General features: G+C 35.4%; 1 protein-coding gene across 1 annotated transcript in view; it reads right to left on the bottom strand.

Moving 5' to 3' along the window:
- Nucleotides 1-13,149, bottom strand: part of TRPM6 (transient receptor potential cation channel subfamily M member 6) — a 154,645-nt gene that overhangs the window by 48,353 nt on the left and 93,143 nt on the right. The window contains 2 exon segments of the mRNA XM_074281417.1: nucleotides 5,488-5,620; nucleotides 11,182-11,387. Coding sequence (XP_074137518.1) covers nucleotides 5,488-5,620; nucleotides 11,182-11,387 — 339 coding nt within the window.

The following is a 13,149-nucleotide window of genomic DNA, read 5'->3' as shown; positions in this document are numbered from 1 at the left end:
GGCCTAATATCAGACTGTATAACCATCAATCCAAAGTCTAAGCCTGAATGGTTGAGAGAATTCATCAATCATATTCTGTGATGCTCATTTATTAAGATGTGAAGCTATTGCCATCTCAATCTATTGAGGCAGTCCCCACATCATGGAAATCACAGAGGTTTTGAATTATTAAAATAGGTAAGAAGAAATCAGAAGGAGGCAAAGAGAAGGTAAGAAGAAAGCACTTGGCTTTAGTCTATCTAAATTATGCCTGTAAAATGGAATTTTTGTAGGATTTGATAACACTGAAAATTATTTCCAAAGCTGTATTTATAATTTAATTATTTTTATATTAAATTTAGTCCATGAAATATATTTAGCAACAAAGTTAATCATGAAAACACATATTCTTAAATACACTTTTAGAACCATTGGAATTCCTTTATTCTTACTTTCTTCAATCAATCTACAAAGGACAGTTTAGGTTATGTTCAGAATGGATTATTTAAATTTTACATGGGGTCATAGTTCATTATCTTTACTGACTTTGAACATTAGAGACCATAAGTAACCAAAGGCACATTCTTGCAAAATTTGTCAGGGTTTGGGAAGCAATTAGTGAATGTATATGACACATATATATTTATGCACATTTAAGTTTACATGGGCATACAATTTCAACTAGATTTTAACTAATTAAACAAAAGAATTGTATCATAGGATCATAGAACTGGAATTGGAAGAGATGTCAGGGGTTATCTAATCCAAGAATCTCAAATTACAGATGAAAAAACTGAGATCAAGGGAGGTTAGATGACTTCAGAGAATTAATTTAAACCTAGGTCCTCTGGTCTAGACTATCTTTTCATCCCATCCCACCCCATTACTCAACACAAACAAGGCATTACACTAAGGTAAATAAATGGCAAATGCATGAGTAAACAAATCAACCAATGATAAGTCATAACATTTTGTTATGAGTTAGGTTCACACAAGTCCAAAAATTCATGTATGCCATCTAATTGATATTTATGTTAACAAATCAATGTTTGTATTTTTTAAATGTGGAGTAAAAATATGCTATCCCTTAGCAAAAGCCTGGGCTCACACTAGTACTGAAGAAATATTACCTACCACCTTAATAGGAAGAAGAAATAGAAGTTTGAGAAAGAGGTCACAAGTGAGAGATTTCAGCTATCCAGACATCTACTAGAGTGCCCTTTGTCTCCATCTCTCAATCTCCGTTCTCTGTCTCTCTCTGTCTGTCTCTGTCTCTCTACCTCATACACACATACACGGCTCTGTTCTCCATTTTTCTCTGTCTCCCTGATTCTCTGGATCTGTTTCTGTTTCTGTCCTCCCTCTCTTTCTCCTCTTTCTGCACTTTCCTTCCTTCTTCCCTTCCCTCCTCCCCCTTCCTCCCCCTTTCTTCCTCACCTTCTCTCTGCTTCTGTTTCTCTGTGTGTGTGTGTCTCTGTCTCTCTCTGAAATATTCAATGTTAGCAATAAAGAGAGAGAAGAAATAAAAAAGGGATCGAGTATCATTAATGCCTTAGGAATAAAATCTTTGATAAGCTATTCAAGGCAGGGGGCCTTCAGTTTAGGGGCTGTTTTGAGCCATATCTCAAAGTAAAGGTCAGTGACTCTTGTTTAATAGGAGGCAGTGGTAACAAATTCAAATAGAAACAGTACCCATTAAACTGTATAGACTTAAAAACTCACATATCAACATTATGTCTACTGTATTTTTATTAATTTTGTTAAATAGTTCCCATTTGCATTTTAATTTTTTGACATAGGAGATACAAAGAAAAATAAAATACAGCCCCTGTCCATAAAGGATTTGGATAAACTCATAGAACTGAGGATTTGGGAGCATGGTAAATGTGAATTACTTCAACTTACTCGATACAAATTTATTAAGCACCTACTTTATCTGCAGGACATTGGAGCTAAAGATGAAAATACAATGAATTTAATAATGCTTACTCTAATAGAACTTAAAGCAATTCCTGTGACATAGCAGCCCGATTACTACTCCTGAAAGTGCTATAGTCACATCTATTACAGATCCAGAAAATCAGTTTCTTGTCACTAAAGTCCATGGCATTATCAAATGGCTCAACATGGGAAATATCTATTTTATCAGTAGAAATTACATTTAAAAGAGACATTACTATCTGCTTTGCTAAGGATCATGGGAACCTTTCCAACCAACTTGCAACTGAAACATTCAATATGTCGTCTCCATTAGAATGCAAATTCCTTGAGAGCAAAGTCAGTCCTATTTTTCTTTCTGTATCTTGAGTGTGTAGCATAGTTTGGCATATTAGTGTATGCTAAATACTTCAATTATTCTGTCTCTGCCTCTATGTCCTTATTTTTCTCTCCCTTTCCCTCTGTTTATTTGTCTATGTCTTCACCCACCCCAAACCAAAAGCAGCAAGGAAGAAAAAAGCATTTGTCCAAAAGAAAAATCAAGGAATTCACCAACCAATACAGATTTTTTAAAGAAATATGTCTATGACAGAAGCAACACCAGATAACAAAAGATGAATATAAGAGTGTGGCATACATATATATATATATATATATATATATACATATATATATATATATATATATATATATGTGTGTGTGTGTGTGAGGAAACAGTGAGTTCAAATCCTTCCTCAGACACTATATTGCAATGGGCAAGCTAATCTTTCCTCCTCAGATTCTTAATTCATTAAGTAATAGGTAATAGCACCTGACAACAAAGTCGTTGTGTGGCACAAACAAAATCACACATACAAAACACTCTGCAAGCTTTCAAGTGTTATCCTAAATACTAGCTAGTATTATTATTGAAACCTCAGAACTTAAAAAATAATAATTGGCAGATATAATTGTTAAGCCACTGTCAGTGATGTTTTGAAAATCATGAAAAAGAAGTACTATAAGAATATGGAAGAGAAAATGTCCCAGTTTTCAAAAAAAGGGGAGGGGAGGAAGAAAACAGTCTTGAAACTATATAGGTCAGTAAGTTTGGCTTGTTTCTGGGAAAATTCTAGAATGGATCATTAAAGAAACTTTTGGAGAACATGTCAAGTAGCAGAGATTACAAAGATTAAGGGAAATTTCATCAGGAACAAGTTATAACAAACTAACCTCATTTCCTTTTTTGACAATAATATTGAAAAAGTAGATGAGGAGAATTTTGTTGATTTAATTCACCTAGTTTTTAGGAAAGTTTTGGAAAATGAATTTCATTGTATTCTTGTATAGAAAAATGGAAAGATTTGAATTAGATGATAATACCATGAGAAAGATTCAAAACTAACTGGATGAACAGACTCAAAAAGTAATTGCCAATAGTTGCAGGTGATCATAATAGGAACTAGTGGAGGGGACTTGTGCTTGGTCTTGTGCTGTTTAAATTTGTTTTTTAAATTTGGTATGTGGCCATCAACTCTATAGATAATATAGATTTAGGATGAATAGATAACACATTTAATAAGAGTCAAGGTGCCAAAAGGATCCTGAGAAGCTAGAGCACTGGAATACATCAAGAAAGATGGGGATATCCAATAGGGATATATGTAAAATCTTGTACCTGGGTACAAAAAAAAATCTACTTCATAAATTTAAGCTGGAACCCAAGGCATAGATAGCAATTTTTCTGAAAGAGATGAGGAAGGGAATATAGGAGGCTAAAGAGAAAAGAGTTATGAACTACAAGCTCAATATAAGTCAGTAGTAGAAGCAGCAACTCAAATGAACTCTCCCAACATTCCCCTCCAAATAATTTTAAAATGTCATTCAAATAGAATTCTGAAATGGCAAAGCCAAAAAAGGCTAGAGTAAGCTATTTTTCTAGAATAAAACAATGTAAGAGATATGCAAGAGAGGTCTGGGACACTGAGGTGAGTGGACCAAAAGGAGCCGACTCAGAGGAGGATGCAACAGCAGCTTCAGCAGCTTTAGGAACCATCAACCCAGAGAGAGTAAGTGAGTTGGAGAACTGGTCAGAAAGACTTTCAGGGACCCTCTGTTTGCACTAGGTACAGGACCTGGCACTGTTTATCAATTCTATTGATATATAGCTCTAGGTTGCAGTTCCAAGGTAGAGAAGAACACTTTTGATCAATCATAAGGGATCAGGGGCCTTCATTACACTTCCAAGGCAAAGATGAGCACTGGAACATGCAACAGCAGTGGAGCAAAGGTACTTCCTTGGTAAACATCACAGCTCTCCAAATCATACCATCTTGGAAATATTAAAAATTTATAGAACCCCCCAAAAACTAGCTTTGAAAACAACAATATGAAAAATTCTGAACTTAAGACACCCCAAGGTAAGCAGAGCCAATTTTAGCATAAAATTCAAAGTCAAGAAGTAGGCTGGAATAATGAGCAAACAATAACACCAAAGAATTTGACCAAAGGCTACTACAATGACAGGGAAGACCAAGATGTAAAGTAAAAACAGCTACAAACTAAGCCTTAAAGAAAAATGCTAACTGGACACAAACTCAACAAGAATTCCTAGAGGAAGTTTTTTAAAAGAATGAGGAGTGGTAGAGAAAAAATGGGAAATAAAATGAGAGTGATGCAAAAAAATTATGAAAATAAAATTAAGATATTATAGTATAATATTATGATGGAATATTACCACAAGAAATGATGAGGTAGATGGTTTCATAAAAACCTGTCAAGACCTACATGAACTAATGCAAAGTGAACTACAGAATTAGGAGATCATTGTACACAGTAAGAGTAATTTTGTAATGGTGATCAATTGTGGAAGATTTAGCTACTCTAATCAACATAATAATCCAAGACAATTGCAAAAAACTCTTGATCAAAAATGTTATCTACCTCTAGAAAGAGAATAAATTCTTCAGTGCAAAACAAAGTATAATTGTTCAAAAACAAGAACAATGGTAGTTGTCAAAAGGCCAATCTAGGCTTGATATTAAGAAAAATTGTCTATCTACTGGTGCTATTCAAAAATGAAATGGGCTGTTTAGATAAATATTGGGTTCCCTCTCTTCAGAGGTCTTCTGATAGAGCCTGGAGGACAACTTTGTCTATTATATTATTGTGGGGAAGCCTTTTATATAGGGATTGGAGTAAATAGCTTTTGGGTCCCTTTCAACTCCCAAATTCCATGATTCTCTGAAGTGATGTGGAAGGTTTTCCAGTCACAATGACAGTTCAACACTGAAACATTCAAAAATGGCCCATTTTTCCAATATTAGTTACAGTGAAGGAAACAATTTGTGACCATGTTGTTAAAACAAAGTTTTCTGGATAGACCAAGGATAAGCAATGTGGCTTTGCTCTCAGTTGCAAAAAAACAGCATCAGTGCATTCATACTCTCTTTTATTAGGATGCTTAAAAATATTAGGAATCTAATGAATCTTTTTCAACCAATCTTCTGATTGCCTTGGTCCCCCACAATCCATTATTTTATTTTGTTGGCAGTTAAGTTTCAAGAAAAGGAAAAAAAAATTTAATCTTACCTTTCAGAGGTCACTCGTATTCTTTCCTCACAGCTTGAATTCAGATTCTCTGTCTTCTCATGAAAGTATTCTTTCACACATTGTTCCTCAAAAGCATGGAGTTTCTTGAGTTCCTCTTCACTTAGGTATAGTTCTGAGAAAATGAGATAATATACAGTACCAATCATGTAGACAGCATCTTAGAGAAGGAAGGAAGGCAACGAGGGAGGGAGGGAGGAAGAAAAGGACGGAGGGAGGGAAGGAAGAAAGAAAGAAGGGAGAAAGGAAGGGAGAAAGGGAATTTTTTTACAACTCAGCATAAAAATCCTACTAATCCATAGTTAAGAATTTACAGGATTAATTATGAGACAGTTTAAAGGAGGAGAATTCTTCATAGTTTCTGTGTTAAGAAATACCAGTTGAGTCAGAAAGAACTTTGGATTTGTCACAACTAAATTCTCAGGGTCCTCCAATATCAGGAACCTGGATAGATAGCTCATGTTTTCTAGTTAATGTCCACCTGATGGCACTATAGTCCTGTGTTTAACACTGGTTACATGAAGCCAAGTTCAACATGCAGAATGTACAAGGAAAACTGGCCAAGCAAACACATCTATACATAGTCAGAAATTCAGTGGCTTAGAATGTTACATTCATAGGATGAAGGCTCTGAGCATAAGAAGCTCAGGATACAGTCTGTTCTAAATCTGATCCATTCCTATCCAATCCAACAAGCAAAGACTGCAAGTCACTGACTGGCAAATTCCTAGAGAAGCCTTAATATACGCAGCCCCTGGAGGGCAGAACTGTTTTGCAGCCTATCATTGGGTTTGCTTCACTCTGGACTATAACATGTACCTTAGATTCAAAAACTTTTAAATTAACAAGAGAGGGGCATCGGATTCTAAATGAAATAAGCAATTCTAAGACTAGAGGGAGAAGGGGAAGTTTAAGACGGTAATAGGGAGCAGATGAGAACAAACTCTACCTACCAGTAAGCCAAGGATCCTAATTCTGCTTCTTTTAAACAAATAATGGCAGAATGAGGTGCACCTGTCATTAAACCTCCAAGGCACTGATTTAAATTCAAAATCCCTCAGAATTAAAAATTACATGCTGTGAGTATTCAGAGTATATTAGTTTGAACAACTAGGTGAAACACTGTATAGAGCCAAGACTGGAGTTAGGAAAACTCCTCTTCCTAGCTGTGTGACCCTGAGCAAAACACTTAACCCCTTTGCCTCAGTTTCCTCATCTGTAAAAATGAGTTGGAAAAGAAAATGGGAAAACATTCCAGTATTTTTGCCAAGAAAACCAAATGAGGTGGTGAAAAGTTGAACCAGACTGAACAAGAACATATTAAGATGAGATTTCAGAGAATTTCTTGTCCTCTGATAATAATAGAATCCATAAGGAGACACCATACAAACTAATCTCATAATAATTAATAATGGAACTTAGAATTATTGGTATATTGTTAAATAACAATATAATGAGTACAACTTCCTTCTAGCCACAGGATCTGAAGTTAGAAAAATTTGAGTTCAATCCAACCTCAGATACTTACTGAATCCCTGGCAAACTCTTCCTGTCTCAACTGTAAAATGAGAATAATAATACCCATTTCGGTGAGCTGTTGTGAAGATCAAATGAAAAAATGTTTATACAGTGCTTAGTGCAGTGCTTGGGATAGAGTAGTATCTTAAAATATCTTAACAAGCCTTCCTCTTTTCTATCTACTCAAATACATTTTTCAGCCAATTCACAAATAGAATTGAAAGAGATCTCAGAAGCTCTCTAATCCATCTCCTTCATTTTTTAAAGAAGGAAACTGAGACCTAGAGATAGTTTAAGTGACTTGCCCAATGTCATGACTAAGTAGAAGCCAAAACAAAGCATGATCTAAATTTGCATTTATTTTGTATTTACTTTTTGTCAATGCACATGTTATCATTTCCCTTCCCTTTTCCTTCTCAATAGAATAGAAATTGGTTGTGGGCTGGGGGTGATCTAGAGTCTACAGCAGTGCCTAGCATATAGTAGAAATTTAAATAAAGTTTGTTCAATTCAACTGAATATTTATGAATATCTATTCCTCCTCCATTGTAAACAGGCTAAATTAGAACAATCAAAATAGTCTCTTTTTCTCCCTCTCCCTCTTTCTCTGTGTATGTGTATAGATATCTATCTGTATCTATTTATCTATCTATATTACATATTCCAGAATAAACATTGTAGACAACCAAATAGATGTTCTTCCAACTAGAAAACAAACTTCCGACTACCACAGCAGAGCCATTGAGATAAAAATTTCAATTCTTATAAGCAGTGTCCTAATCTAGGGGAAAAAACAATAAGCTTTCCTGGAGAATTTTTACAAGAAGATAAATTACTCCCAGGCTTGTATAAAGAAATAAGTAATAAAAGCTATGAGCCTATTGGCAGTGAAGCAGGAGGGAAACTGTTCCCTTTACTGAAGCTGTGTTGGCTTTAAGATTATCACTCTTAGAGATTGTGTCCCCTTTTCTGATCTCAGCGATCAGGATCTCCCAGGCTCCAAGGAGTCTAGAGACAGGACCCATTCTCCCAGGATAAGAGAAGCAATACTATTCAGGGGCAAATCAACTCCCATGGAAATTCTAAATTTTCATCCAATTGAAGAATCCAGGTTTGATCAGCTTGGGCTGTCCCAACCCCCACCAAGATGCTCATATAATAGCTTCTCTCAGTTAAGCTCTTTGCAGATGGCCAAGCAATTTGCTAGGACCCTGCACACTGAGCATTCTCTCATCGCCAAAACTTCATTTCCCAATAGGACTCTGCCAATATACAAGTCAGTCCCTTGGCAAACTGATTTCTATACAATAATAAACTTTCGTTTTGCAACTAATAATTCGGGAATAAGTGAAACCTGCAGCAGATTAAAGGGGATTTTTAACAACTCTCTTATTGCCACTAACCTCATCATCACCAGAAATTGAGGGAATTCAAACCTCATCAGCAGGACAGAGCACAAGATGAGAGGGGGCAGGTAAGGTATTATTCCTGGATAGCAGTAAAGCTGATGCCACCAAAAATGTCATTTGTCTAAGAGTTAGCTTTGTGGGAATTGAAGTGGGTTATGGTCTCTTTAAGAAACTAGTCCTTTCAGATAGATTTATTCCTTTCAGATTCCTAGCCCTCCCTAGCTGATACATTATCAATAGAGGAAGCTAGGGCCTTTGATTCACAAATCCTGGTCAAAAGCACCCTTCTGAATTCCAATAGGAGATCCGGGCTCTCCCAGCCCCCATGGGATCTGAGCCAAATTGGGCTGTCCCAGCCCCCATTCTAATGATCTGCTCAGGTTTCCCAACCTTCACCAAGCAAATTCTAGTCCTCAATGAAACTCATCGAGGAGCCAATTTGGGACTTTACCCATAGGTCCTTTTGGCTAAATCTCTCATTATAAAATGACTAAAATCCTCTCTTTGCAGAGGTTCAAAACATGACAGCCCTATGCCAGACACGTCAAGGATCTCTGCCTACTGGAACACTGTTTCCGGTGCCCTCTTATCTCTACCTTCACCTTTTGTTAACTAGACTTTAACCTTACTTTCAATTTCCATAACAAACCTCTTTTATCAATCTAGGTTTTCCAGTCTGTAAATTCCTTTACAGGGGACTCTTTCGCTGCCACTAGACCTCATTTGATTCCCTACCCTTGCATCCAATCCTGAGGAGTTGCAGGGGAGCTCCATTTGACTCCCTGAACCCCGAACCTGTCACTAAACCTCAATTTCATTTGGGTACCCCAAATCCATACCTCATCAGGAATCACATTCATAGTGTTAGATAAGTGATCTTTTAATGTTATTTTTGTTTTGAAGAAAGGGAATTTCTAACTAGAGGCACTTCAGGAAAGGGGCACTTTCAGGGGAAAGCCATTCAGGAATCCATTGACCAAAGAGTATTTATTAAGCACCTCCTGTGTGCTAGAGTACTATGTCTACTAGGTCTTGGGACCAAAAGAATAAAAATGAAAGTTTCCAACTCTGAGGAGCTTGCATTCTATCCTAGGAAATAACAGGGAATAACAAATAAGCAAAAAGAAAATAAAATCAAGATAAATGGGAGTAGGAGTGATAAAAGGAGAGATCAGGAAAAGTTTCATATAGAAAGTGGCAAGTGAAAACATTTTTAGAGAAAACAAAGGAGGCTATAAGGTTAAGGTAAGGTGGGATGAATTCCAAGCTTAGGAAATAACAGTACAAACCAAAGAATTTCGAAGTGAATTATTATTTGTGAGAGGCAGCAAGAAGGTCATTTCAGCAGGGTTTAGAATCCAAGAAGATAAGCAAAATATGATAAGGTTGTCAAGGTGAGTTGGGGTTAGTTGTGACAGGCTACAAAAGTCAAGCAGAGAAACTTATATTTGATCCTAGAGACAAAATCTTTTGTTCAGTCATTTTCAATCATGACTGAAAGTTTTCTTGGCAAAGATACCAGAATGGTTTGCCATTTTCTTCTCCAACTTATTTTATGGATAATAAAACTGAGGCAAAAAAGGTTAAGTAACCTGCCTAAGGTCATACAGGTAGGAAGTATCTAAAGTCAGATTTGAATTCAAGGAAAATGAGTCTTCCTGACTCTAGGTTCAGCACTCTATCCATTGTAACAGTTGACAAATAGTTAATTACAACGTGAGGCAACAGCTAGACTTTGGAAAAATCACTTTTTCAGCTATGTGGAAGCTGTACCTTGGCTCTCCATTCTCCTCAAAGTCCAGCAAGTGTACCCAATTGGATTTAACTAAGCATTCTTTTACATAGGATACAAACATAGGTAAATCTGTCCTTTAATCAGGTCCACAAAAGTTTTGTAGCAACCAGTAATTTATATATATAGGATAACTCAGAATGTATTTTCTGGTTCTCAGCCAGAAAGTCCCCTACATACATATGTTGAAGCAAAAAAAACTTCTTTCAAAACCAGCCCCAGGCTCATTGATTTTCTATAATCACTACATCATATTATCTTTACCCCAAAATAAGATTCTCCACTTATCAAAAGGCAAACAAAAATTAGTTTATTCATTTTCTCCATTACTACCTTAAATCTTCATCTCATTTCTGCCTGTTCAAAGCCTTTTCCTTTTTAGGAAAGTGGCCAAATCATGGATATTACTTTCTGAGTCCTAGATGCTAATAAAACAAGTTTTGGGGTTTCTATAGGAATCTTCACCTTCAAAACCTCCTTTTTCTATTCTTCTTCCTCCTCCTTTTCTTCACTCCTCCTCCTGCTGCTTTTGGTATTGGTGCTGCTACTGCTTATATTACTACTATTACTATTACTATTACTGTAGTATTACTACCCCTCCTTCTGTTGCTGCTGCTGTTACACTGACATTTGTATTTATGGATAAATTAGTAGCACTTTGTCCACAAACATACATTTAACATTTATCATAAATTTTCTTTTGCCTAAAATAATCAAGTAAGTCTACTCTTCATTATACTACTCTTCATTTAGTCATCACCAGCAGGTCATATACCCCACAGTGAAATAATCTGATGGATTTGTTCATATGTTGCTATTTTCCAATCACCATTTAACTATCCCTTATCCTCCTACTATTATATACCTAAATTCCATCTGCAATGAGTTATGTGTTATAACCCTCATCTCACTGCCTTTCATTTTTCTTTTTAAGTCAGAAAGCTAAGCAATACTTACTTAATCCAACATCACCTTCTTCTTGATCCAATTCATTTGGGTGATAATTTCGGTGATGGCAGAAACAACAGAATAGCAGGAACATATGGCTCAATAAAATGAAAGGTGGAGGCAGCCATGGTTTCTCATGATAAGTCATGATGTATCGGTAGCGATTATATTTCCACAGTTTATCTGAAATGGTCTTCAGCTGATGGTAAACATTGCTATGAAAGGAAGCAAGAAAGGCAATTCTGACATATTCAAGCTGACTGTTTTACAATTTTTATGAGAGATCTGGTTCATTATATCCTAAAAACATTATACTAGTGAAACAAATGCCCAATGGCCTTATATTTTCTACTTTCTACCAGTTAATCGTGAGAGCACATTCATATAGAAGTTATATAAAGAACAGAAATTACAGTCAAAGAGAAACTATTTTAATCCTTCAATATCATGAACAGAAACTATTGTCTAGTACTCACTATGCATCAATTTAACTTAAGGAAAATCCAACTAATTGAAATTCATTGGGTGGGTTGGGGAGAGTAAGAAAATATACACCAGAGATTTGTAAAATCATTTACACAATTTTTAATATAGGAGTTCCACTTATCTAGTAGCTCTTGCATGAATTAATCCAAACTCCAATGATCACTTACTAATTTTATTATTTTAATGCAGTTAATTTAATTCTATGAACTGCCCCCAAGAGAAAAGATATTCTTATGTGTATAAAGGAATTTTCAATGAAATTATGTCAGACTAAGAGAGCTTCTTATAGAAAAAAAAATGGAAAAGGACTTTGAACTTCAGTTTTCTCATCAAGACAATGAAAATGATTGAACTAGATGCTTCATTTAGCATTCATTCAACAAATATGTTTTAAGTCCCTATGTATGTCTAATGCCTTATTCAATGTTCAAGGAGCTTGCAATTTTAATGATCTCTAAGGTCCCTCCTGACTAAAATTTTACATTTGAGTACATATGATTTTGATTTGATTTGATTACATTCCTAAGTTAACTACTTAACGTAATGATACTTGAAATCTGAACCACCTCACCTAGCACTTTATTATAAATTACTCTATTATCCACCACTTATTTCATGAATACTAATTCTGTCTGTTCAACAAAAGTCTAAGTTTCTCAAATGCAGGAAAAATAATTTACATATATTTTTATAGCTTTCTCTTTCCTACTCCGCTTGGGTCAAACTTCACAGATATGCGGACACATATTTTTACTACAGGTCTAGGCACAGTGTCCTATTTGTCTTTGTACACTCAGAATTTAGAACAATACCTTGCACATAGCTAGTGCTTAATGTTTGTTTTGTTGAACAGTAAATGAGTACAATAAGCAGAATCATGGAATTTTCGAACTGAAAGGCTATCTAGTAAAAATTCTGCCCAATATAGAAATCTTCTCTACAATATTCAAGACAAAACCTCTGACCCATGATGAAGGACTCACTCAATACTTTATAAAGCAACCTATTCTTTTTCTGGAGAGCTCTCTTCCATATCCTAAGTTTAAATCTATTTTCCCATAATTTCAAGTCATTTCTTCTATCCTCCAAATCAACAGGTAATAATTATGATAATGATTCTAAGAATAGCATTTATGTAGCATTTACTTCTGCCAGACACTATACTACATGCTTTACAATTATCTCATCTGATCCTAAAAAAAACCTTTAGTAGTATTATTATTATCCCCATTTCAAAGATGGGGTAGCTGAGGTAAAATAATAGTTAAATTAATTGTCCAGAGTCACATAGCTACCAATTATCTGAAACAGAATTGAACTCCAGTGTTCCTAACTCCAGGCCCAGTACTCTATCCACTTTCAGTAATGATTTATATGACAGTGTTTCAAATATTTGAAGATAGTGACCATAACCTACACACACACAAGTTTTTAATCAGCCAGGTAGTCTAAAACTTAAGACAAATTATGCTACTTAGATGTATCTTTATA

Source organism: Sminthopsis crassicaudata, chromosome 1, assembly GCF_048593235.1.
Source record: "Sminthopsis crassicaudata isolate SCR6 chromosome 1, ASM4859323v1, whole genome shotgun sequence".
In the NCBI taxonomy this organism is placed as follows: Eukaryota; Metazoa; Chordata; class Mammalia; order Dasyuromorphia; family Dasyuridae; genus Sminthopsis; species Sminthopsis crassicaudata.
The sequence above is the reverse complement of the archived record's forward strand: the minus strand, read 5'-3'. Positions and strand labels throughout refer to the sequence as shown.